Here is a 26,468-nt window from a genome sequence, read left to right on the forward strand (position 1 = left end):
CCACACATTGTCATGCTATCCATTACACTGCACCAAAAATGTATGCAAATGCATAACGAGAGTAACTGCATCTGAATACTTCTAAGATTGTTTTTTCTATGGTATGCATGCTAATACACAAACCTGATCATACCGCAAGAGAGCTAATATATCAAATACGTATGTGCACCTTAAACACACCAAATATCAATAACCAACAAAATAATATCAAATAAAGTTCTAAAATGCACCAGCATTATCTCTTCTCAGGTATGCGAACGTGCATGGAATGATATGCATCTCTACAACATTGGAAGTGTGACAATGGCCAACTCTCATTATTAGATAAATGTTTTGGCGTTTGCTATTGTTTTTCAAGCAAGTTGTTTCAGTCTGTCTCAAATATGAAGTCTTTTATGGCGATATTATAAAATAATTAAAAATATTTTTTATATATTTGTGTCGGGCTTAATATAAGTAATGTGCTGAAAGCTAAGTGACGTGTGCGACTTTGCGTAATCCGGCGTGTCTCATTTTCTGGGGTTTTTTTTAAATCATCAAACTTAGGTCAGTAAAAAAATGTTAGACTTTAATCACTCAATAAACGCATGGTGTGATGCATTATCATAGTTGTTTGTTTATTATAGTTTATTTATACACATTGTGTAAATACAGCTCAAGTACAGGAGATTGGGCGAAATATAAAGACAATAAATTTCGTTTTCACTGACAAATTTATCAGCGTAAACGTGTGACTGGTTTATAAATGATACAGAATTTGCGATTGTAACTGCTACCATTATTTCTATGTTTGTCTATTTCTGCTCGAGAGAATGATGTAACGAAGCGATGTGCATGTAGTACAGCCTTTCAATCTAAATGATATGTTTCAAAAATCGATAAATAACATTTGACATGAAAAAGATGTTCCAGAGGAATTTAATCAACATTGATTCACCTACTCCGTGTTTGAGCCCGCCTCGATTCAGATTCATGTCAACATGCTTCAAGACGTAAGAAGCACGTGGTTTTGTTTACAGCGGAAGTAGGGGAATCTTTTCCCGAGGTGAATATTTACCGTACTATTATTGGTTAAAACTGCGTGAGAACCAACATGGCGCTGTTCAGTAAACCTATAGTTGTACATAATACTTGTTATGAAATTGGACATGGCTGGACACCGTATTGTGTTCAGGCATCTTTGGATGTTTCAAAAATCGTGTTTCAAGAGGCCTTTAAACTCTACGGCTCTCTTTACTTGGTGAGTTCTCAAATGGGGTCACAAACACTCCGAAAGCGAGTCGGTAAACAGCTAGCTCACTGCACTGACTTGACACAGATGTTTTCATTCCTTAACAACAGGAAAACTGTTTTATAGCTCGTTGGATTTAGCAATTGTTGTTTGTTGCAATTGATTGGATATACACCAGTGTATGTTTATATGCACGTACATCACTGACTGTGTATCCGTGAGTCTACAGCTGGACTATGATCGCCATCAGTGACGACATGCATTAGGGGCATGTTCATTGTGGACTTTGAACGCCATGTAGAAAATTATTTAGTGTCACACTCAAAATGTCGTCCGATATGATTAAGTTTGTATTATTTCGCACATATGCATTAAATAATCCAAGCAAGACATTGTCACCCGATATAATATCAGAGATATATTTATGCCAGGTGTCCATCGTTTTATTTTGTTTGGGATAGTCTTTCACTTTGACGTTCTTTTAAGGATTTTTTATTGATATAAAAAAGACAATTATGAAAAATGATGCTTGAAAAGGACCTAAAAGACTGGCTGGCCCAAAAGACTAAAAATATACTGATGACCAAGTGAAAAATAGTTTAAATTGATGCCCAAAAGTCACCTGCCTTGTTTTTCATGTTCGTGAAATAAAACAAATCACACCCTTCTTATCTTTAGTTCTCTGATTAATGCCCATGAATTAGTGACTATTTGGTATAAAAATTATGTGCAAATAAGTTGACCTTTGACTCCCAAGATAATATGCATGTGTCGTGCATTAGATTGTCAACTTTAGGCCATTTGGAGGAAAATGATTGATTATGGTGAGCATTTTTTAAATAAAATTTGATTTTATCGGTTAAGTGAGTGTGTTTCAGTATTTTGCAAAACTATTAATCATTGATTTATTGAACTATTATGTTCTTTTATTCATCACATGTTAAATATTATGCAAATATAAACATTTACTACATGTAGTGTTAGACATAAGTCAGGGAGGTCCTGATGCCCTAATGAATCAGCATATGTGGCGAAAACTGTGTAAAGTTACATCATTTTTACCCAGTTAATAACCAATACACATGAAGACACAGAATACTCCATGGGTGTAACAATGTGGTTGCTAATCACTCACTGTTGTCATTTCAGTTTTGCTGCAGGTAATTCCTCTGGTATTTCCTGATTAGGCCAAATAAAAAATATGTTGTGGTTTTGATTACACCTCTTTAAAATTTAGGGCAGGTGGGTAGGATTTTTTTTTTTTTTTATTTTTTTTTTAGAGATAAAGTGCAAACTAATAACACATTTATCAATGTGTAATTGTTTATTCAATCAAGCTTGCGGCCATCTTGTCGACTTTCTCTATCAGAATGACTGATGTTGTCGGTGCTGGGAAAAAACAGTGGTATCTGAAAGCTTATTTTATTCATACCTCTTTAAAAAAATAGGGTCAGCATCAATATTCAACATTGTTTTAGGCCTTAAATGCAGGCATCACATACATGAACTCCACTGTAGTAAATAATTAATAGGGTGTTACCTCTCACTGTTGTAATTATGAAATGCAGATCACATGATTTCTTGTCAAAGGAAACATTTCTACCAAATATATGTGATGCACAAAAATATCACTATATTTGCCTATGTAAAGGCATCAACACAAGATGAGGCCCTTAAAATTTGTTGAATTCATAATTGACAAACTTTAATAATTTTGTTTAGAATTAGACAAAAAGTGAGGACCCAAAGGAATAACAATATATTCAATACCTAAACATAAATAAATTGAAATACCTTTTTGGAATATGGTATATAAGTATATACATATACTTGATGACTCAACAAATTAGCTTGAGCAAGTTTTTAATCTTTGGTCCAACATTTTAACTTTGAAATATTTCACAGATTATAATATAAATCTCATGTTTAGAGATAAATATGAATTATTTCTTCTAAAGGCTGATCTTAACATGAATATAATGAGTAATGAAGTATCACCCACCCATCACTGAAAAAAAAAAGATAAACCAATAACAAGAAAAGCAGAACCCCTCCATTTCTGTCATCACACCTCCTTCCTACCAATGTGATGTTGCTCAATCTGAAAAAACATCAGTCACTGCTCTTTTAATGGGAAAAGATCATGTGTTGAGGTCTCCCAAATCTTGCTTGAATCCTCTTTGCAGAGAAAACAATTGCATGTATGTTAGGTCAGGAAAAAGCACACGTAACTGGAGAGGTAACAGCCAAGCTGGTCAGAATCAGTATTTGTAGGAAATGTGCAGTAAGTGTTGCTGATCAAGGGGTAGTGTGGTGGCCTTGTTGTCAAAACTTTCACTCATCACATGTTAGGCCTGGGTTCCATTCACAACTTCAGAATGATGTGAGAAGACCATTTCTTATTAGCCTTGCTCTAAGGCTGTGCTTACTGAAAGCTAAGCTCATGGATGTATAATAATTCTATCTTTTCAAGATGCAAGTCTAGACAAGAAGACAGTACAGTGTCTCATTGCAAATCTGGATTTCACAAGTCTCTAAGGATGCCAGTCTGTTGTAGGAACAAGTTTTTCTTTGTATTAATATTTTCTAGAAATTATAATTTAAACTGAAAATATTGCCTAAGTTCAGGTCTCTCCACTTGGTATTCCTGGAATGTTGCTGGAGTAAAACCATGCACACATACACACTGATTTAAAATTCAATGTAAAAAAATACTACATGATCAGATTTTCAGAATAATCTTATAGTTTCAATGAATAAATGAAAAGGAATGCATCATAAAATGAAACTTCATATCCTCTATTGTAATACATGAGAATCCTCACGTTGGTGCTTCAATGTTCATGCTACATTTGCACTAGCCTGTATATTCATGCTGAATGTGCATTTTATGATTTGATGGTTGTAGCAAGTACATTTTAATGCTAAGAATTAGTAATTAATGAAAACAATTGTGCTGCTAAAAGTAGGTCAGTAAAGTGTAAGCTGATTAAGTTTTCTTCAAGATACCAGGCAATACAAATCATATACAGTGTTTTTAATAGTTTAGTAACAGGCTGATTCCAGGACCATCAAAGTATGAAATCATATCTTGAGCTTTGGAAATATCTTTGATCCTGACCATCCAAGATAGACTGACTGTTTTCGTCTTAGGCAGAATGTTTATTAAATGTATGCCCAATTGTTACATAGGCGGATCCAGACAGGGGTTGCAGGGATGCACACACCCCATTTTGTCCTGAAAACTTATTAAGTGACCATTGAAACTCTTGTGAAAACAGGTGAAAATGAACTGTGCACCCCCCTTTCTCAAAAAGCTGTAATCGCCCCAGTGTTGTGTTAATATTTTAAAACCTTAAAATTTATTTAGAACTCATGTTAGCTAAAATGATGATCTGCGAATACAGCCAAGCGACTCATTTGCGACTGCATTAAATATTTCTGTAGGCAGTGCTAACATTCCGAAAAATCTATAAAGATTTAGCATGTATGCCAACAACCATGCAATAATGCATGGTACCTGTGTGACATAACAATGTAAGGCCATCAAAATAGTGTGTTGATTTTAACTATTAACCTTACTGGCTTTGTATTATCATTTACAAAGATTTGATTCTTAACTTTACAAAACCAGGGCTGTCAACATTCTATGGGCAGATAACATTTTTTGCTGGGCCAGCTGTCTGTCGAGGTGTTTTGTGAATATTCAACTCTGTTATATAGAAACAATATGGATATTGTGTATATTGCAGCTGCAGGAATAAATACAAACATATTCCTCTAATGTGACTACATGCATTTGAAGACTGTGTATTTTGGACAATATAAACTGAAAAAAGACAAGTATTACATTACCTTCAGATACCCCGTGGAGAAACACAAGGAGGGTATTTTTCATGTGGTCTGAAATGGGTGTATTACAATTTTGTCAACTATAGGTGGAGATACCTTTTTGTTTGATTTTGTTGTAAACAATAAAAGCTTGTATTTGTGGCCCAATTGTCGTATTAATACAATTACCACTGGCAACAGCTGAGTGTCTTTGTTACTGAAACATTTAATCAGCTACAAAATGCTGGAATAATTAAACTGAGATGCACATTTTATTATTTATGGTCATAACAGCATTATGTGTAACTGAATAGAAGTCTATCTGGCCTGACGTAACATCCCATTTTTTTACCGGATGTTTGTTATATTTCTCCTGAATTACCTGATTAATTGACAGGTGTTGCATATGTTATTTTGTTGTGTTTGTTTGGGACATGTTTGTTGTTTGATGTTTCTTGTTCATCAGACTTTATAACTGTTGATATGTACAAAACATACATAGATCAGTGCATAAGATTTTGTACAATGGTACCAAGTGTATTTCTTCATTGGTAAAATATTAACCTTTGCATATGTACCATGTCAAGTTTTATATGGGTACCAAACCTGTGAAGATCTGGGTTAGAATTGGTCTTCAGCAACTCATGCTTGTCAAAAGAGGTGACTATCGTGATCGGGTGGTCAGGCTTGCTGACTTGGTTGACACGTCATCATATCCCAATTGCATAGATCGATGTTCATTGGATTGTCTGGTCCCGATTTCATTATTTACAGACCGCAGCAAAATAGCTGTAAGATGCTGAGTGCTTCATTGATCTACAAACAAAAATAGGTACCATGTTCATTTTCACAATGGTAACTTGTCTTTCTGTTTTCATACCATGTCAGTGTTTATTTGTAGTTGGCTGCCATACTTCGGAAGAGGGGCAAGTCTTACTTTGTAAAGAGACTACTTCCTGAGACCTTGCAGTCCAGCATCTTCCTATCTGTCAATGGAACCTTGTTCTTGACGTTCTTCTGTTTGTGGAGGTAGGAAAGTCATCAGTTTGTGTTCCATGCCACCGAGGCTGCCATCATACATGCATATTAGTCATGCTCAGTAAAGTCTTCTAGTCTTCTAGTGCATTGAACATTGCATGACTATTGGTATTTTAGTGGTTTAATAAAGCTGAACATTTGGAGAGGGAAAAATGATATATATTTTCCAATTTTGTAGCTATCATGGCTTTTATATGCAAAACACACTTAGAGCCAGCTGGTTAGTGTCACAGTATATCACACATGTTATACATCATCAGCTGAATTGATAGACCTATGATATGTCACTGACACTTTGGGCATTAAGTGGGATATACATATACACATTGTAGATGATGAGATAATTAAACTTATGCAAATAGATATGACAGTGTATTCCAGTAGGCTACTAGAGATATACAGTGTAGGCTACGAGATATGCACAGTGTAGGCTACGAGATATGCACAGTGTAGGGGACAAGATATGCACAGTATAAGCACTAGACATACACAGTGTTGACCACTTGACATACATAGTGTAGGCTACTATATATGCACAGTGTAGGCAACGAGATATGCACACTTTAGGCTATGAGATATGCACAGTGTAGGGTACGAGATATGCACAGTGTAGGGTACGAGATATGCAAAGTGTAGGGTACGAGATATGCACAGTGTTGACCACTTGACATACATAGTGTAGGCTACTATATATACACAGTGTAGGCAACGAGATATGCACACTTTAGGCTATGAGATATGCACAGTGTAGGGTACGAGATATGCACAGTGTTGACCACTTGACATAAACAGTGTAGGCTACTAGAGATACACAGTGTAGGCTACAAGATATGCACACTGTAGGGTACGAGATATGCACAGTGTAGGGTACGAGATATGCACAGTGTTGACCACTTGACATAAACAGTGTAGGCTACTAGAGATACACAGTGTAGGCTACAAGATATGCACAGTGTAGGCTATGAGATATGCAGTGTTGACCACTTGTCATACACAGTATAGGCCACTAGATATACACAATGTAGGCCTGAGATATGCACAGATTGTCACTAAATATCCACACTGTAGGCCCTTGATAAACCCATTGTAGACAACTAGATATACATGTTGTAGGTACATCATATACACATTGTAGACAACTAGATATACATGTTGTAGGTACATCATATACACATTGTAGACAACTAGATATACATGTTGTAGGTACATCATATACACACTGTAGACAACTAGATATACATGTTGTAGGTACATCATATGCACATTGTAGACAACTAGATATACATTAACACGTGGTGTTGTAGTTTAGACTACATCATACAATCAGTAATGCGGAACTGCCAGCCGTCTCTTTGCAGCCACTAATGTGAAAACAAACAGACAACTGTAGATATACATGTTGTAGGTACACATCGTTTACTATGAAAAACACACAGTATTATGTTGTAGACAACTAGAAGCTCTTTATTTCAAACATGATGAGATGATTAGGTACATCATATACACATGTCATAGACAACTAGATATACATGTTGTAGGTACATCATTTATGCTACATCATATACACATTTTTGTAGACAACTACACATTGTAGACAACTAGATATACATGTTTGTAGGTACATCAGGTACATCATATACACACTGTAGACAACTAGATATCATATACACATTGTAGACAACATTGTAGACAACTAGATATATACATGTTGGCGGTACATCATATACACATTGTAGACAACTAGATATACATGTTGTAGGTACATCATATACACATTGTAGACAACTAGATATACATGTTGTAGGTACATCATATACACATACATGTTGTAGGTACATCATATACACATTGTAGACAACTAGATATACATGTTGTAGGTACATCATATACACATTGTAGACAACTAGATATACATGTTGTAGGTACATCATATACACATTGTAGACAACTAGATATACATGTTGTAGGTACATCATATACATCATATACACATTGTAGACAACTAGATATACATGACAACTGATATACATGTTGTACATCATATACACATTGTAGACAACTAGATATACATGTTGTAGGTACATCATATACACATTGTAGACAACTAGATATACATGTTGTAGGTACATCATATACACATTGTAGACAACTAGATATACATGTTGTAGGTACATCATATACACATTGTAGACAACTAGATATACATGTTGTAGGTACATCATATACACATTGTAGACAACTAGATATACACATTGTGGGTACTAGATAAACAACTGAATGGCCTCAAGATATACATGTTAGAGGTCCAAATATTTGGGCAACAAGCTGTTGTTAGGAAGTAATGGATATTGGGGTGCTGGGGTTCCCAAGTGGTTAAATCGTCCGCTCCTCACACCAACGGCCCGGGTTCGATTCCCCACATGGGTGTAATGTGTGAAGCCCATTTCTGGTGTCCCCCACCATGATATTGCTGGAACAATGCTAAAAGCAGCGTAAAACCAAACTCACTCACTCACTCTTTGGATGTTATTTTACATTTCACACAGGAATCACTCAGAAAGCAAGGTTTCAAGACTAACAGGGCATCCCTATATTTAATTCCACTTGACAATATTTATTCCTTGTGTTTGTAAAATAGCTCTCCTGGACTAAGGACCAATAGAGCTTGTGTTGTGTCCGTTGCATGTCATTATCAGTTATCATGCAGCACCATGTAAGTAGGGACGAATGAAGTTTCGTCAGAATTTAACCTCCACTGATTTGTGAAAATCTTAATGTGTTGGGAGCTATTTTTTACCTCTACGCTCAAAGACTTGACGAGTAAATGGTCAACTTGACCATAATCGTTCCTGAGCCCGCGTATATATTTATAATGAAGTATATTTGAGTCACAGGTATGAGTCATGTCAAAGTTAAGGTCTGGGTCAAGTCATATGCCTGGAAAAAAGTTAATTTGAATAGTTCAAGAAGCATCTGCTGAAGGTCAATGAACCTATTTTCTGTCATATAAAGAGCAGTCTGTAATGTCAATAACTGACCATAATGGTTAATCTTACACTGAAGGTCATGATTTATAAATACTTGCAGTTTCGTCTGCAATGCCTTTTCATGTACATAGTGGTTAGATAATTTGACAAGTTATGTATGACGTGATGACAATGTTATGACATCAAGTACAGGTCATGGCGACCTACTTTCAATGAATAGCATGTGCTGTTGCAGTTGGAAGGACTACTACTTGCAGAAGGTTTTCAAGTTTTCTTTACAGTAGTTTGTTCACATCAATCAGGCTCATTATGTGCCACACTGGCTGTCGTTGAACCCTACATCCAACGACACATGCAGTCTTCTTTCACAGTATTACACATGGATCAATCTGGGCCCTACAAAGTCATGCCATCAATCATCTGTTTATTCACCTGTTATCAAAAGGTCTAAAACTTTGCAGGTTTAATTCCAGCAAGTATGATTTTAAGAATGATTTTAAATACCAAAACAATAGCAACCATACTGTAGGTTCCATATTTGTTCTATATACAATTATTGTATCATTTTTAAATTTGATGCGTTGTAAGTACTTGCTGAATAACAAGGGCTGTTGAGTTTGGACACATATTTCATATTTGTGTTGACAAGGTTTTTCTTCATAACTACTGTCTTATTGATCCAGACTCAATTGTTTACAGACCGTCGCCATATAGCTGGAATATTGTTGAGTGCGACGTAAAACTAGACTCACTCACTCCTATTGAAGTTTAGATAGTCTAATGTTTATTTCGAATGTTAAGAGGGGCAGTGGGGTAGCCCAGTGGTTAAAGCGTTCGCTCGTCACGCCGAAAGCCCGGGTTCGATTCCCCACATGGGCACATTGTGTGAATCCCATTTCTGGTGTCCCCCGCCGTGATATTGCTGGAATATTGCTAAAAGCGGCGTAAAACCCAACTCACTCACTCACTCACTCGAATGTTAAGCTGTTTATTTAAAAAAGGTGAGCTACAATGTTTAGTGACATTGTTACTTTTGATCCAGAGGATGAATAATTCTTGAAACTTGTGATTGTAACATGCTTGTTGTAAGATACGACTATGCTTGTTGTATGATACGACCATGCTTGTTGTAAGATACGACTATGCTTGTCATAAGAGGCGACGATGCTTGATGTAAGATACAACAATGCTTGTTGTAAGAAACGACCATGCTTGTTGTAAGATACGACCATACTTGTTGTAAGATACGACTATGCTTGTTGTATGATACGACCGTACTTGTTGTAAGATACGATTATGCTTGTTGTATGATACGACCATGCCTGTTGTAAGATACGACCTTGCTTGTTGTAAGATACGATTATGCTTGTTGTAAGATACGACCATGCTTGTTGTAAGATACGATGCTTGTTGACCATGCTTGTTGTAAGAGATGCTTGTTGTAAGATACGATTATGCTTGTTGTATGATCGACCATGCCTGTTGTGTATGATGCTTGTTGTAAGATACGATTATGCTTGTTGTAAGATACGACCATGCTTGTTGTAAGATACGATTATGCTTGTTGTATGATCTGACCATGCCTGTTGTAAGATATGACTTGACCATGCTTGTTGTAAGATCACGATTATGCTTGTTGTAAGATCACGATTATGCTTGTTGTAAGATCACCATGCCATGATACGATGATGCTTTGTTGTAAGATCTGACCATGCTTGTTGTAAGATACGACCATGCTTGTTGTAAGATACGATTATGCTTGTTGTAAGATACGACCATGCTTGTTGTAAGATACGACCATGCCTGTTGTAAGATACGACCATGCTTGTTGTAAGATACGATTATGCTTGTTGTATGATACGACCATGCCTGTTGTAAGATACGACCATGCTTGTTGTAAGATACGACTATGCTTGTTGTAAGATGCGACGATGCTTGTTGTAAGATACGACCATGCTTGTTGTAAGATACAACCATGCTTGTTGTAAGAGTCGAGTATGCTTGTTGTAACAGGTGACTATGCTTGTTGTAAGAACCTACTATGCTTGCTGTAAGAGGCTTGTTGTTTACATTATAACAGCAAATATATATCTCTTCCCTCTCAGAAATTTAGTTGAAGACAGGTGAGCTGCAGAGCCCGGGTTTTGTTTACAGATGACAACAAGTTGTTTACATGCTCTTCTGATAACATTTCTTTATTTTTTGTAAGAGCATTTTGGACATGTAAAACTAATCCTGTCATAAACTGAATATCAACTTCAGAGATTAACCAAACTTGATTATCCACTGACTTCATTTTGCAGAAAAAGCAAGCTTGGAACGTTAAACTTAAAGTTACATTTTGAACAATTCAGGTGTCTGTTCATTTATATTCTTTCATTGAAATGCAACAAACTTTTCAAACTGATTAAAATTTAATCATGTTCAGGTATTCAAAGAGGTCAGAAAGATGTTTTCTATCTCCAAACTGGAAGAGCATGCTATCAATTTGTAAATAATGATCTGTTTGAATGAAATTATTTGTTTCAGGAAATTAGCTGGCTGTTACAATTTCTACAATGCATTTATTTGTGGAATACCTGCGTGCACAATGTCGTTACTGATAGAAAGAAAAGACAGGTATCATACACTCATTCCTTCATTATCTCCTGTAGCCAAGTAGTGTCTGTGTTGGCAGAACACAGGCCACCACAAACAGGGGGGCAGCTCATGGGGGGAGCAATTCACTGACCGCGTCTTGATCTGGACCTAACAATCTGATCGAAAGTAGTTATTGGAACGTTAATGATTTGATGAACATAAGACATTTTTCAGTTATTTGGGTGGAGGCATGTCAAGAATACCAAATTTGGCGGGCGACACGGTAGTACAGTGGGTGCTGCTCCTGTTGGTATGCCCCCCTGTGTGTTCTGTTCCTGAATGCTTGTGTGATGTGGTTTCCGACAACAAACCAACCTGCTGTTGTGTAACACAAGATTCAAAGTCCCTGTAATATTGTTAGGTCCCAATCACCAGCTAGTGATCCCAGTCTCATATTGGAGATGATAGTGGTTGAGGGTTCATGCAGCTGGTTTGTTGTCACTTCTATTTAGGAATGTTGTTTCACATATTTTTTACCTCTTTTTGTAATAGAAAACTTATTTTGTTTCTTTTGACTCTCCAGGAAAATCTTGGGCGGTTTTTATTGCATCAACTCTGCTTTTCTGTCGGCGTATTGTGGCGCCTTTATAGCTATTCTAATGGAACGGAAATCCAGGTATTGTGAATGTTCAAATATCTGGCAATAATTGGCACACACTAAAATAACTGCCAACTGTGTTACACAAAGTACAAGTGTAACATAATCATTTAAAAATAAAATCATTCCTAGATTACTACAGCTTATTGATAGCTTATGCAATGATAAATAATTTCTCATATGCATTTTGGGGGAACAATGTGACATATCAAAATTGACTTTTCATGAATGCTTGGCCTCATTAAGGAAGTTGATACTTTCACAAGATGCTTACCAATATAATGTTTACTACCTATCTATTTAGATGTTACAATTGGCAAATTTTTATGTTTATTGTTCTGTTAAGATGACCAGGATTTTGTTGGTTTGTAAGATTCAGTTATCCAACAAAACTTCTTCATTTAAAAATTATGAGCAACACACTATGCCGTGAAAATATAAGATTTAATATCCCCCATCTCCCCACATGCACAACTTTCAGAAGAGATAGTTTGATGCATGAAAGTGACAATAAGCAGTAATCCTTCCTAAAATCAGATCTCTGCTAAAATATATGTAAGGTGCCTATCTACCAGTTGCCTAACTACTACTTTCAAGTCCATTCATTTGGAGGCAAAAATTGTCAAAATAGGTCATCAGTACAATCAATGGAAATTTTTGTTTTGTCAATAAATTATTTTTTTTCCCTCCTAATTTTTACCTCATGTGACAGAAAGTCAGGTGAGCTTGTATTGTGGTGTTTTGTCCGTTGTCTGGTTTGGTTATCTGTCCTATATTACCTGTTTGCAACTTCCACATTTTTCAATTTCTGCTGTCCCCAACCAAGATATTGCTGGAATATTGCTGAACATTGTGTTCAAACTCACTCACTCACTCACTCTCACTCAATGAGGTCTTTAGTCAATTTCAGACCACCCCCCATCCCCCACCCCCAGTGAACTGTTAAACAGTAACAATTTGGAAATCTTGTGTTAGAGATATGTGAAATTAAAGCTTCACTCTTGATTAGTGTCATATTATCTCTCTCAGAATCCATCATGATTTTAAGTATTTAGTTGACTACTAATTTTATGGTCAAACTACTGATTTTGATCCTTGACACTACTATTTCCAACACTTTGGGGTTGGCATCTCTGGGTACAAAGTGTGAAGCCCATTTCTGGTGTCCCCCACTGTGATATTGCTAGAATATTGCTGAAAGCTGTGTAAAACCAAACTCACTCATCACGTTAAATACATGCACACATGAAGTGTCCCAAAAATATTTTTGTGTATGTGAGGTGAGCTACAGTGCCTAGTTTTTGTATGTATGTTGTACATTCATTTACCTTAATGATTCCTCCCTGATTCTCTCCTCTCCCACCTATATAAATTGTATAGTATAATGAACAGCAGGCCTATAAACCATATCAGTCTTCTTATTACACTTTAACCTTTATTACATTTTGCAAACTTATTAACACTTGTCTTTCTCGCCCCTTTCACACACTTGTACTAAATAATACTAGGATCTTTGTTGTGTAAATGGCTGTCGCTATAAAGATACAGGATATAGATATATAGGTGTATGTTTGTTTCACTGGAATTAATAATCACTGTCTTTATCACTCTCTGCACTTAATCTGTCATTTATTATTTTTTTCTGTATAACATTTGAAGCATGAGTTTTCAACATCTACATTTGATCTAATTGGTACAGGATGTTTGATCTAATTGGTGCAGGATGTGTGTACGATTTTTAAGCATGATTTTTATGTCTTCTTCTAGTATGTCTCATGCCAAATATACATCTCAATTTTTGATAGGGAAAATCAGATGTGTCATATTGTTATGTATACACTTAACATAATATGATCATCATTTTTGTTCATCATGAAAAGAAGAAGAAAAAATATCCCTATGAAAAGTGGAGTAGTATATGTTTTTATCTTGTAACAATTTATGGAATATAACTTAATGTATTTTATTAACATATATCTTAATATTATTGATAGCTGTGTGATTGGCGTAATGTTCTTCCTGCCCTAGCCACGTGATTCCAGCGGAAGCTCTCGTCTTCCATGATAACTAGGTTTAGTATTACTGTGATTGCTTGGAGAATAGGTGTGTGTTGAATACAGAGACACAAGGGAGACAGGAGTTAGATGTAGCAAAGGTAAAATGTTTTAATTATTTAGCCATCATATCAGCAACCTACCCAAGTAGCCATGTCCCATCCACACCGGTACCACTGAAGATCTGGGATAGAATTGTCATAAGCTTTGACTAACAGGGTTGGTGGTCAGGGCTGCTGTACTGGGTGCCGTTGTACAAAGCGATCTTAGAGCTAAGGTGACCGTAACTGCCATACCTTAACATAGGCTTAAGGTAGCCTTAGCGCCAAGGTTGGTTTGTACAACGGCACCCTGGTTGATGGATGTCATCCCAACTGTGTAGATTTATACTCATGATGTCAATCACTGGATTGTCTGGACCAGACTCAATCATTTACAGACTGTAGTCAAAGAACTGGACAAATGCTGATGAAATGTTGAAAACAACCATACAAACAAACCACTGGTACCATATACGTCCATCTCATCTATGTTGGTACCACTTCCATCCATTCCAATACCACCCTGGTACCACCCAGGTACCACCCATTACCAAACCCTGTACTTAGTGTTGCAACACCCTATCAACACCCCAGCCACCCTGCCTCCATACTCTACCCACCCAGGTACCACTGAGTACTATACCCGGTGCTATACCCTATCAAACCAAGTGCCAAACCCCCCAGGGTTAAACTAACACCCATAATCACAAGAAGCACATGTTGACCATACGCTGCCATGCCTTCCCTTTACCTGTCACACCTCCAGCCCCACCCAGTTACCTGTATATGATTCTCTAACATTTACATTTGGTAACCCAACATCCAGTGTCGGTTTCCCATGTCTGTGTATGAGCTGAGCGTGGTCATGTGCACATGATAAGCCTGGCAGCCGGCGCTGTACCATGGGATGTGGATATTACTGAATCTGCCTATGATTTGCTACCGATGTGCAGCGAACAGAGCGCGATAAACTTTCAGCGCTTGCACTATTTTGGGAACATATCTTTAAGCCTGCGACCTGAAGCCATATTTGTAGTGACCAAATGATTTGTGGGAGCAGTCAGTCAAATGCCATCTTGTATTCATAGACAGTTGGTATTCTGCTGGAGCTGGTTATGTGTCAGACTGGCTGGTCTGTCGGAGATAGGAATTTACTTGTGTATAAAAAGTAAATCAGGGAACATGTTTTGTAAGTGGGATGTAACTAAGCGTCACATTACCTGCCTGTGATAGATGACACTGAGTGATGTGATGGATAATGTTTCTACATTTACGTCCATCTTTTGTGATATACCACAGTTTCCTAGGTTTTTATATACACAGTTTGATTTTTCTGGGCTACAGTTCTATCGGGCTCAGGTGCTCTTATCTCCACTCCATGAAAAGATGGCTCTAAGAAAATGTTCATTATCTTTTAATGTTTATTGAAATAATAAATATACATACAATTTGTTGGTTTAAAATATTCATCAAAACTGATATTCATAATAATAATAATAATAATAATAGGCCATTTATATAGCGCCTTTCCACGTCACAGGGATATGCTCAAAGCGCTTCATTAATGAGCACTTATGACTGAAGCTGAAACTCAAGACATCCCAGCTGTATAGTTATTGACTGTGAATAGCCTACACTTGTCATTTGAACAGTTAAGCAGTTTGGTAGGTGTTCAGCCCCGGGAAAGCCACATTTGAAAAATACCATTTGCCGCTAAAGCCACATTTCAAGTATAAACCGAATCGCCGCGAAAGCCACAATGAGTAAGGGAATCAATACCGTTTTTTTTCAAATAAGCGTCACCCATTGATCACAATGGATTAAAATTGTTTCAGTGACTTGTCCTTTGTTTGTTTAGTTAACATATGATGGGCGGCTTCTTTATTCTCACTGAAGTTTTTAGTTAACATATGATGGGCGGCTTCTTTATTCTGGTTGAAGTTTTTAGTTAACATATGATAGCATATGTTCAGAGATAAAATGATACATGCTAATGGGTCATTCTATGGAAAAGGGCAATTTCAGCTTTTGCTCTTAAGAAAATTTTATTTGTATTTTTTAGTATTTTTTATGTCTTCATGTAAACTACTGTGGTTTGTATGATTGGTATATTGCATCAGCAGAGAAGTTTGGACAAGAATTTTCCTTTAAATTTATTGTGACGTTTCAACTTGAAATCAAAATGTCATTACTGCAACGGTGGGAAAAATACAGATTTTGGAACAATAACTAAGGCAACAACAGCATTATCAGAAAAAGATAAAACATTGAATTGACCCTCCCATAAGTTAAAATGCTTCCAAGAAATAATTGGTTTCATAATCATAATTTGACATACATGAAGGTGTTTGAGTACCTACGTGAGGCAGCTAGCTTGTGTGACATGGACTTTTCTCAACAAACAATTCAACTAGATTTCTAAATTTTACATAATGAATATTTCACGTTATTTATGGTAACATGGATTAGCTAATAGTGCATTGCCGGGAGAGCCACACCATTTTCAGCTCTGTTTTTCTTAAATGTGTCTTTCCCAGGCTATAACCATTTGGTAAGCAGAACAATGATATCAGGTATAAGAATGATCAGGCAAGGCTAGTTTTGGTATTTTAACGAATATTCTAGATTGCTATGTCAAATGAGAGGCCAAACAAAAAGAATTATTGATGTAACATTGACTAAGATGGAAAAAAATCTTAAGCTGAAAGTTATAAAACCATAAAAGCAAAACCATGTAAAAACCAATAATTTCAAATTACATGTACTTTTAAATTTAAAACTTTTTGGAAAGGTAATTTATTATAAGAAAATAAATTGGAAGTGGTCTAAGCCTAGAGGTAATGTTTTAGACACCACAGACATGGGGTCACTATTAACACACACAACAGCACTGTGGGCATAGATAAAAACATGTGTTGTCATCAGAACAAAGGACTTTCAAGGCAACAAATATCCCCAGTTTACAACATGAATTACTACATTAAAAACTGGTACGTTAATGGTGTGAGCATCCTATTTCCATGTGATCTGCTGTAAAACGGCGGACCTGGCTACCATGTGGAACAATGTGACATACGTTTTGTGACATTTATGCCTGTTTCTATTAAACAACACCGAAATGCTAATATGCATTACACACTTGGCTGGGTTTGTTTCAGCTGGTGAGCTTGCTGCAGTGCATTGTGCAGTGCATTGCACAGTCTCTGCCCGCCAGAGCATGAATGTATTATGAGGGTGCATGTTTGTCTGTTGTGGAGTTAAGAGTGACATCCTGCACATGATAAGCAGGTGAGGTGCAGTGGGTTTTTAACGTCATTTTCGTGATGGTGACGTGCATGCACATGAGTGTGTGTGTGTGTTTGGCATATACCAGTTCAGACTGACGTCGGTTAATGGTGCTAGCATACAGAAATACCATAATGCAGTTTAACATGGAAACCTGACTCGACACTATATACTGACTTTGGACTAGCCAACCCAATGTCTCTTTAATGCTAAGAGCCGTTCCTTGTCCCCTCAAAGTTAAGTGGGGCGGTGGGGTAGCCCAGTGGTTAAAGCGTTCACTCGCCACGACGAAGACCCAGGTTCGATTTCCCACATGGGTTCAATATGTAAAGCCCATTTCTGGTGTCCCTCGCCGTGATATTACTGGAATATTGCTAAAACTAAACTCATGTAAAACGGCGTAAAACCAAACTCACTCACTCAAAGTTAAGTGCTGGACAGGAAGGTACCGTTGACTTCCAGCTCTCAGGGTAGACACTCTTTCAGTTTGACCATTGACACAGTCCATGAGTACAGGAGCATGTCATCAATATTGGAGGTATCCACATGTGGGTGGACAGATGCAAGTTACACTCTAAATATACCAGGAACAAATATATATTGTCTGAGTTGTTTGTTTCTTGTTTAATACAACAATCAGCAATATTCCAGCTGTATGATGGCAGTCTGTAAATAATGGAGTCTTCACCAGATAATCCAGTGATTGACATCATGAGCATCAATCTTAACAATCAGTATACCATGACATCCATGTAAGACCAGATAATCCAGTGATTGACGTCATGAGCATCAATTTTAACAATCAGTATACCATGACATCCATGTAAGCCCGAATCAGCGAGCCAGACCTCCCTGTCCAGTTTGTCGCCTCTATGGGTTTGGAAGAGCAATTCTAACCTGTATCTTCACAGATTCTGTCAAACCACTTCATTAAATGATAACAACTACAAATATAAAAAAATGTGTTGCCCAAATTATTATAGAACATATAACATTGCCTTGTATTTTACAAAACTATTAAATGGTATGATTTGTTCAATCCCTAACCCTGGATGCTGTGGCTGTAAAGCTGCCTCCAGATCAGGGAAACCTTGCCGGGGATAATCTCTCACTTCCTGGAATATGTCTTTAGTCCAAATTGAAATATCTTCAAGAATACACTTTGTTTCCAAAAATAATTAAAAAATACATTTTGGATTCTTAAGCAATAGTGCTTTGTCAATTTGGTCCAATACTTGCAGACTTAAGAAACAGTAGTGGGTACAATTTATGTGAAATTATGTTGTCCCTCCAAGTGCAAACTGACAGAAAGATTATTCATTCATAGATTATAGTATATTTATACTGTCAGACCAACAAGACCCGCTTATACACTACATCATGGTAACATATTCGCATGAAATTTTTGAATTTCTTTCTATTTTAGATCTTTCTTCACTCCATAAATTTGAAAATCTGAATGAAAGAAGTGTATTACATTTTACAAGAAAACTGAACGGAAATGTTAACAAAGGATCCACTTGCCTGTGTTACTCAATGCTTTGTTGGTGATAATTGTTTTTTGGCATCATTTGTCAACTGTCAGATAAGTATATGATACAAATACTCTACAAAAGTTTACTTACCTAGCTGTCTTTTAACATGTACTTGTGAGTCTTAATTTCATGGCTACTTTTCTTTGTTTGAAATGTGTATCATGCATACAAACGGCTGATTAAACTTTGAAAAAATATCATACATAGAATAATTATGGCATTCAACATGTTTAATACAAATGAATATTGTAATTAATGCGAGAATTAGTGAGATAATGTGTAGCAAATGAAGCAAACCTTATGTTAGTTTATAGGAGAAATATACAAACTGCTGAAAATATTACCAAAATATTTCCGTTAAATTTTAAGAGAATAATTACTAAATTTGATATTTATCATGATTGTGATCAGTGCACATTTGGGATGAAGGGGACATAATATATTTATATTAATTTTATGGAAATATAATTTTTTTAAGATTAAACATTCAAAGTGCTGAAAATATAACAAAAATGTTTCATGTTGATATTACCAGAATAATTACAGCATTGAACATTAATGAAGATTGTAATCAGTGGCCATGTTGTGTAATAGAGCATCTCTCTACTGGAAATGGTACAGCTGCCCGTCAGTTACAGGCAGCAGAAGTTGAGGACATTAAACTGAACTTACTGTCTCATGGAGACTGGAAGCAGTAATATCTGAATGCCGTTGTCCGTTTTTCTGTGACAGTTTTCTTAACTGACATTACTACTGCTGTATGTTGATTATGTTCGCCATAAATGTATTGAGAGTTTTTGGAATACAACAAAAACTCTGATTCAGGGAGGTATTTATTACCTATTTCTTTTAACAGTTTTCACAGCACCATATGGAGATTTGGTTGATAAGATGAAGTTGAAAATGGGAGATTTATAGCAGTTATGATAAGTTCTACTTGTTTGGTGTGTACAGGCAGGGCTGATTATACACAGGTAATGCATTCAGCATGAGAACATTCCAGGGGCTGTATTTTTGTAGGAATATTTAAGCGAGGTAAAATTGACAGTGACATATAGTGTCGTTTTTAGGGTAGTGACAAGAATGCTGTGGTAGATGATATGTTTGTTTTATTTTCTCCGTGATAGATGATCTGCAAGAAGGGGCTGGAATGAAAGTGTGTCTGAGGGGAAATATTGCTGTTATTTGCTGGTAATATTAGTGTTTATTCTATGTCTGTTGGTCCTGCTTCTCATGGCCATATGTAACAAAGTATGGAGACAGCATAGAAAAGGTGACTGAAACTCTACAAGATGCAGAAACGTTATACCCTATACCTCAACATCCTTCTGTCATCCTTCCTCCATCGCCTCCGTCCCCAAAACACTGGCATAGAACATGCTGTGTATGAGTTTTATAGTCTGAAAATTTAATCGAACTTGACACAAGCCTAATGCTCCAAGTCACAGAATGCATTAAATCCTGGCCTAAATGACTTGTTTTATTGAAGGCTTCGGCAACGGTTAGCCTGCACGAGACTGATGCAGATCGCTGCTCCTGTTGCAATACCAACGTGCAGTCATCCTCCCCAGACCAAAACATGTCGTGCCTCCATTCGAAACACACTGCATTAATCTCTGTCATAAACATTTAGTTTCAAGCAGAGAAGACGAGGAATAGGGCTCGTTGTTGTTCATCATTTTCAAAGCATTTGGAGCAAAAAGTTATGATATATTGAATCGCAAATTAAAAATTGAGATAAATGCAGTCCGGAAACGTGGAAGAGTCTGGATTGTATCAAGATTGTGCATGGAGTGATGGCAGTGTATGCTGGCGACGATCCGTGGTAACACAGACGGTAACGTCTGACTCACCCTCATCCCTGACCCATGCAACATCATCACCAGGTCGGGTACTTTGTGTACGTGCTGCACGGCCTTTGGAAAATCTCAGAATTATTTTTGACTCTTCAATGTTTACAATGAAAAAATAGCAGTTGATTTATCATATTTATGTTGAGAGATTGTGGTATCTTCACAGCAGACTGCTTTTGGTTTGATGTCAGTCTTGGACACACAGATAGTGAGTCAGGCTTTCTGTAATTTGTCTCCTGGATGATAATTGCAACATTGGATCTGGCAATGAGCGATCATGTAGGATGGTGGTTTTAGAAGATAACCCAGGTTCAGAGCACTGACACCTTCACCTCCCATCTCGTCCTCCTCTTGACAAATCAGTGTCACACAGGCAGTCTCAATTGCTCAGTGTCACATCAAACACACTGACGTTTCTCCTGCTTATTGTCTCATCATACACAGGCTGTCTCACCTGCTTGTTGTCTCATCATACACTGATGTCTCACCTGCTTATTGTCTCATCATACACAGGCTGTCTCATCTGCTTGTTGTCTCATCATACATAGGCTGTCTCACCTGCTAATTGTCTCATCATACATAGCCAGTCTCACCTGCTAAGTGTCTATTCATACAGAGACTGTCTCACCTGCTTATTGTCTCATACAAAGGCTGTCTCACCTGCTTATTGTCTCATCATACACAGGCTGTCTCACCTGCCAAGTGTCTCAGTATACACAGACTGTCTCACCTGCTTATTGTCTCATCATACACAGCCAGTCTCACCTGCTAAGTGTCTCATCATACACAGACTGTCTCACCTGCTTATTGTCTCATCATACACAGACTGTCTCAACTGCTTATTGTCTCATCATACACAGACTGTCTCACCTGCTTATTGTCTCATCATACACAGACTGTCTCACCTGCTTATTGTCTCATCATACACAGACTGTCTCACCTGCTTATTGTCTCATCATACACAGACTGTCTCACCTGCTAATTGTCTCATCATACACAGACTGTCTCACCTGCTTATTGTCTCATCATACACAGACTGTCTCACCTGCTTATTGTCTCATCATACACAGACTGTCTCACCTGTTTATTGTCTCATCATACACAGACTGTCTCACCTGCCAATTGTCTCATCATACACAGACTGTCCTACCTGCTTATTGTCTCATCATACACAGACTATCTCACCTGCTTATTGTCTCATCATACACAGACTGTCTCACCTGCCAATTGTCTCATCATACACAGACTGTCTCACCTGCCAATTGTCTCATCATACACAGTCTGTCTCACCTGCTTATTGTCTCATCATACACTAGTGCATTTGGGTGCACAGGTGACCACAGGACCGATTCATCTAAGACGCCACAGTTTGCTGTGTAGAATTACTTCCCTTGAGCACACTAAAAACCCAGTATTGAGGGTTTGAATCCTGCTTCACCTGATTATGTTTTGCCAAAACCTTCATTCACTCTAATACACCCTATTTGTAAGGGAAATATGAATTTTACAGGAATTTCTATATTATCAATTACATTGTCATCTTCCTTTTGTAGTCAGCTTTATTAGAAACATACAATGTGACATAACATGGTTTTCCGTCTTCTTGAAAGTATTGGGGCGGTGGGGTAGCCTAATGGTTTAAGCGTTGGCTCGTCACGCCGAAGACCCGGGTTCGAATCCCCACATGGGTACAATGTGTGAAGCCCATTTCTGGTGTCCCCCGCCGTGATATTGCTGGAATATTGCTAAAAGCAGCGTAAAACCAAACTCAGTCAGTCAGTCTTGAAAGTATCTGTTCTTCATTAAGTTAGAAAAGGGTTTCATGTTTCCAGATATGCAGAACAAACAACTGATATGTTGTCAGGGAAAACTGAACTTTACAAACTATGCAGGAAATTCCCCAGTTTATTATAAGTGGAGTAGCCTGAATGGTGATGAGGGAGTGATGTTAACACTAACTGCTTGGATGAGGCTGGGTGAGACATCTGGTGGGTTGTCACCAGGGATAAAGAATTATCTGTCAAATAGGTGTAGCCGATAATCATCAGAATATTGTTCAGACTGTTACCTGACACAACTGATGATCTCAATCAAGTCAGGTGATAGATAGTCGTCAGGGGACATGTATGACTTGTTGTCGATAGCTGTCTTTCCAACCATTATTGAAATAACTGATGATGTGTTACCTGTATTGATAACTAGTTTTCAGGAGACATGTATAAATGGTGTCGTTAATAACTGTCAATCAAACTGACAAATTGTAACAGGTCACATTGATAACCAGTGTTTAGGAGACATGCATCACTGATGGTGTCAATTAATGTCACACCAACCGTGACTTGACGTAAATATTGAATTGTTACATACCCATCATGTAACATACATTCACTTACCGGTCACTTTGTCTAAACTTGTCCACATTAGACATGCATCCCTCATAGTGTCAATAACTGTCTCATTCAAGTCACAGTGATGACTTGTTTTCAGGAAACATGTATCACTGATGTCAGTAGTTGTCACTCCCACTGTCATACGTATGACCCTGTATAGAAGATACATGTCTTAACAAGAAGGCAGTATGGAACGATGTTCATATGTGATCTGCAATTATCATCCTATATAGCCGCAGAATATAAATGCAATTTAATATATTTAAAAATATAGCATACCGGAAGCCGAATGATACTTTTAGTGATATACAACTTCTTTATTGTACTGTGTATCCATAAAAAGTATCATCAATATTCATCACTAAAATGCCCATCAAGTTATACCAGAAGCAGTCATCGGAGAATATATTGGTAGAAGTGCTGCAAGACTTCTATGGTATTCCTGTTACAGCTGCTCTGCAAGGTCATGTTTTCTCTTCATAGACATGTCTGTTTTTGCAATGGTTTGTATTAAGGGTGCTTTGTTTAACCCAAGCAGCTGTGTTAAATTTCATGTGAGAGAATGCACATTATGACCAAAATTATAACCATTTGAAATAAAAATTGACTTCAGCGTGATAAACATGATTTTTTAAATACTTTGAATGCTCTCATTCTTCAAATGTTTGAAAGAAAATGTTGTCAGTAAGATTGTCCGAGTCTTGAAATACAACAAAGCAGACAGTGTACATTTCTACAATGGCTTATTTTAGAAAAGTGTCAGGAAAACACTTATTTGTTGTGAACAAAATTTAGAACATTAGTCAAATAATCTGTGAGCTGTTGTGCCATATGCACGTAGAGGCATTCTGCTGTGGTTGACACGGGAATAAAGTGGAGCCAAAATACATGGATGGGGGTGGGATTTCACATGCAAATAAACATTTATTTTTGGATGTGTTTGAGTTAGGGTTGAGGCAGGCTGCAGTGTGAGTGTAGAGAAACAGGCAGGTGGGATCAAGGTAATTAATGTTAAGGCTTGTGTGAACACTGGTGTATCTCACTGGTACAAGACATGCCTTACACTTACTAGGTGCCTTGGAGAAACAGGCACAAAATAGAAATAGTTGTAGATCGGAATTATCAAGGATTTAAAACATATCATTTGACCAAGATAGTTCTTCAGAAAATAGAAACAAAACTGATTATAAGAGCTTGTTTTACATAAGTAACATCAGGTCATTTATAACACTGATAGGGCCTGACACTTGGATAATCTGTGAGTTGTTCACTGGACCTATGGGTTGTTTTCTATTTACATTTATTATGAACCCCCAAACATTGTCTGATTCTTCTTTTCAGAGAAAACAGTTTTGTGATTTTAGTAAAAAATATTTCTTGAACAAAACCTCCCAGACTCACTTTAGAATTATTAAAGGAGACATTGGACCATAAGGACATGAGACCTTAAGGTAGCATTATTAGGATGTGAGACATTAAGGTAGCACCATTAGGATGTGAGACATTAAGGTAGCACCATTAGGATGTGAGACCTTAAGGTAGCATTATTAGGATGTGAGACATTAAGGTAGCACCATTAGGATGTGAGACATTAAGGTAGCACCATTAGGATGTGAGACAATAAGGTAGCACCATTAGGATGTGAGACATTAAGGTAGCACCATTAGGATGTGAGACATTCAGGTAGCACCATTAGGATGTGAGACATTCAGGTAGCACCATTAGGATGTGTGACATTAAGGTAGCATTATTAGGATGTGAGACATTAATGTAGCACCATTAGGATGTGAGACATTACGGTAGCACCATTAGGATGTGAGACATTAAGGTAGCACCATTAAGATGTGAGACATTAAGGTAGCACCATTAGGATATGAGACATTAAGGTATTACCATTAGGATGTGAGACATTAAGGTATTACCATTAGGATGTGAGACATTAAGGTAGCACCATTAGGATGTGTGACATTACGGTAGCACCATTAGGATGTGAGACATTAAGGTAACACCATTAGGATGTTAGACATTAAGGTAGCACCATTATGGTAAGAGACATTAAGGTAGCACCATTAAGATGTGAGACATTAAGGTAGCATTATTAGGATGTGAGACATTAATGTAGCACCATTAGGATGTGTGACATTACGGTAGCACCATTAGGATGTGTGACATTAAGGTAGCACCATTAGGATGTGAGACATTAAGGTAGCACCATTAGGATGTGAGACATTAAGGTAGCACCATTAAGATGTGAGACATTAAGGTAGCACCATTAGGATGCAAGACATTAAGGTAGCACTATTAAGATGTATGACATTAAAGTAGCACCATTAGGATGTGAGACATTAAGGTAGCACCATTAGGATGTGTGACATTAAGGTAGCACCATTAGGATGTGAGACATTAAGGTAGCACCATTATGGTAAGAGACATTAAGGTAGCACCATTAGGATGTGAGACATTAAGGTAGCACCATTAGGATGTGAGACATTAAGGTAGCACCATTAGGATGTGAGACATTAAGGTAGCACCATTAGGATGTGAGACATTAAGGTAACACCATTAAGGTGTGAGACATGTAGGTAGCACCATAAAGACATCACAGGCAATACCCTCTTGTAATTCATAGCGGAAGAGTTACTTTAAGGGCCTTTGAATGAATCTTTCGAAACAATAATGGTGGATAATGAAAGCTTCAAAAGATTCTGCCTTATTCCATGAAGCTTCACACCATGAAATTGAGTGTTTGTGATTAATTGTGATTCCGACATGTCAGACTGATACTGTATGGTGCTACATTAAACCTAGCACAACGTTGTGACATAGAGTGTGTACAGTTCTCACACTGGGAAGGAAGGGAGTCTGTGAGTCGGTGTGTTTGTCTGTCATGGTGTCAGCGTGACACGGCATGCCAGTTACCCTCTCCAGGATGGAAGGTCTCAACTCTAGGCCCAGGTCATTGTCAGCCTGTCAAGTTGAAAGGCA

At 37.3% G+C, this 26,468-nt stretch overlaps 1 protein-coding gene across 1 annotated transcript in view; it reads left to right on the top strand.

Moving 5' to 3' along the window:
- The first annotated feature begins 1,091 nt into the window (after nt 1–1,091).
- LOC124290589 (transmembrane protein 135-like) overlaps nt 1,092–26,468 on the top strand; it is a 198,692-nt gene continuing 173,315 nt past the window's right edge. Inside the window, exons 1-4 of the mRNA XM_046727336.1 lie at nt 1,092–1,240; nt 5,964–6,091; nt 11,617–11,706; nt 12,251–12,343. Of these exons, the coding sequence (XP_046583292.1) occupies nt 1,094–1,240; nt 5,964–6,091; nt 11,617–11,706; nt 12,251–12,343 (458 nt within the window). The 5' untranslated portion in view covers nt 1,092–1,093. The remainder of the gene's footprint in view (nt 1,241–5,963; nt 6,092–11,616; nt 11,707–12,250; nt 12,344–26,468) is intronic.

The sequence above is a fragment of the Haliotis rubra genome, unplaced genomic scaffold, assembly GCF_003918875.1.
Source record: "Haliotis rubra isolate DU_JTF1 unplaced genomic scaffold, ASM391887v1 Scf47, whole genome shotgun sequence".
Classification (NCBI taxonomy): Eukaryota; Metazoa; Mollusca; class Gastropoda; order Lepetellida; family Haliotidae; genus Haliotis; species Haliotis rubra.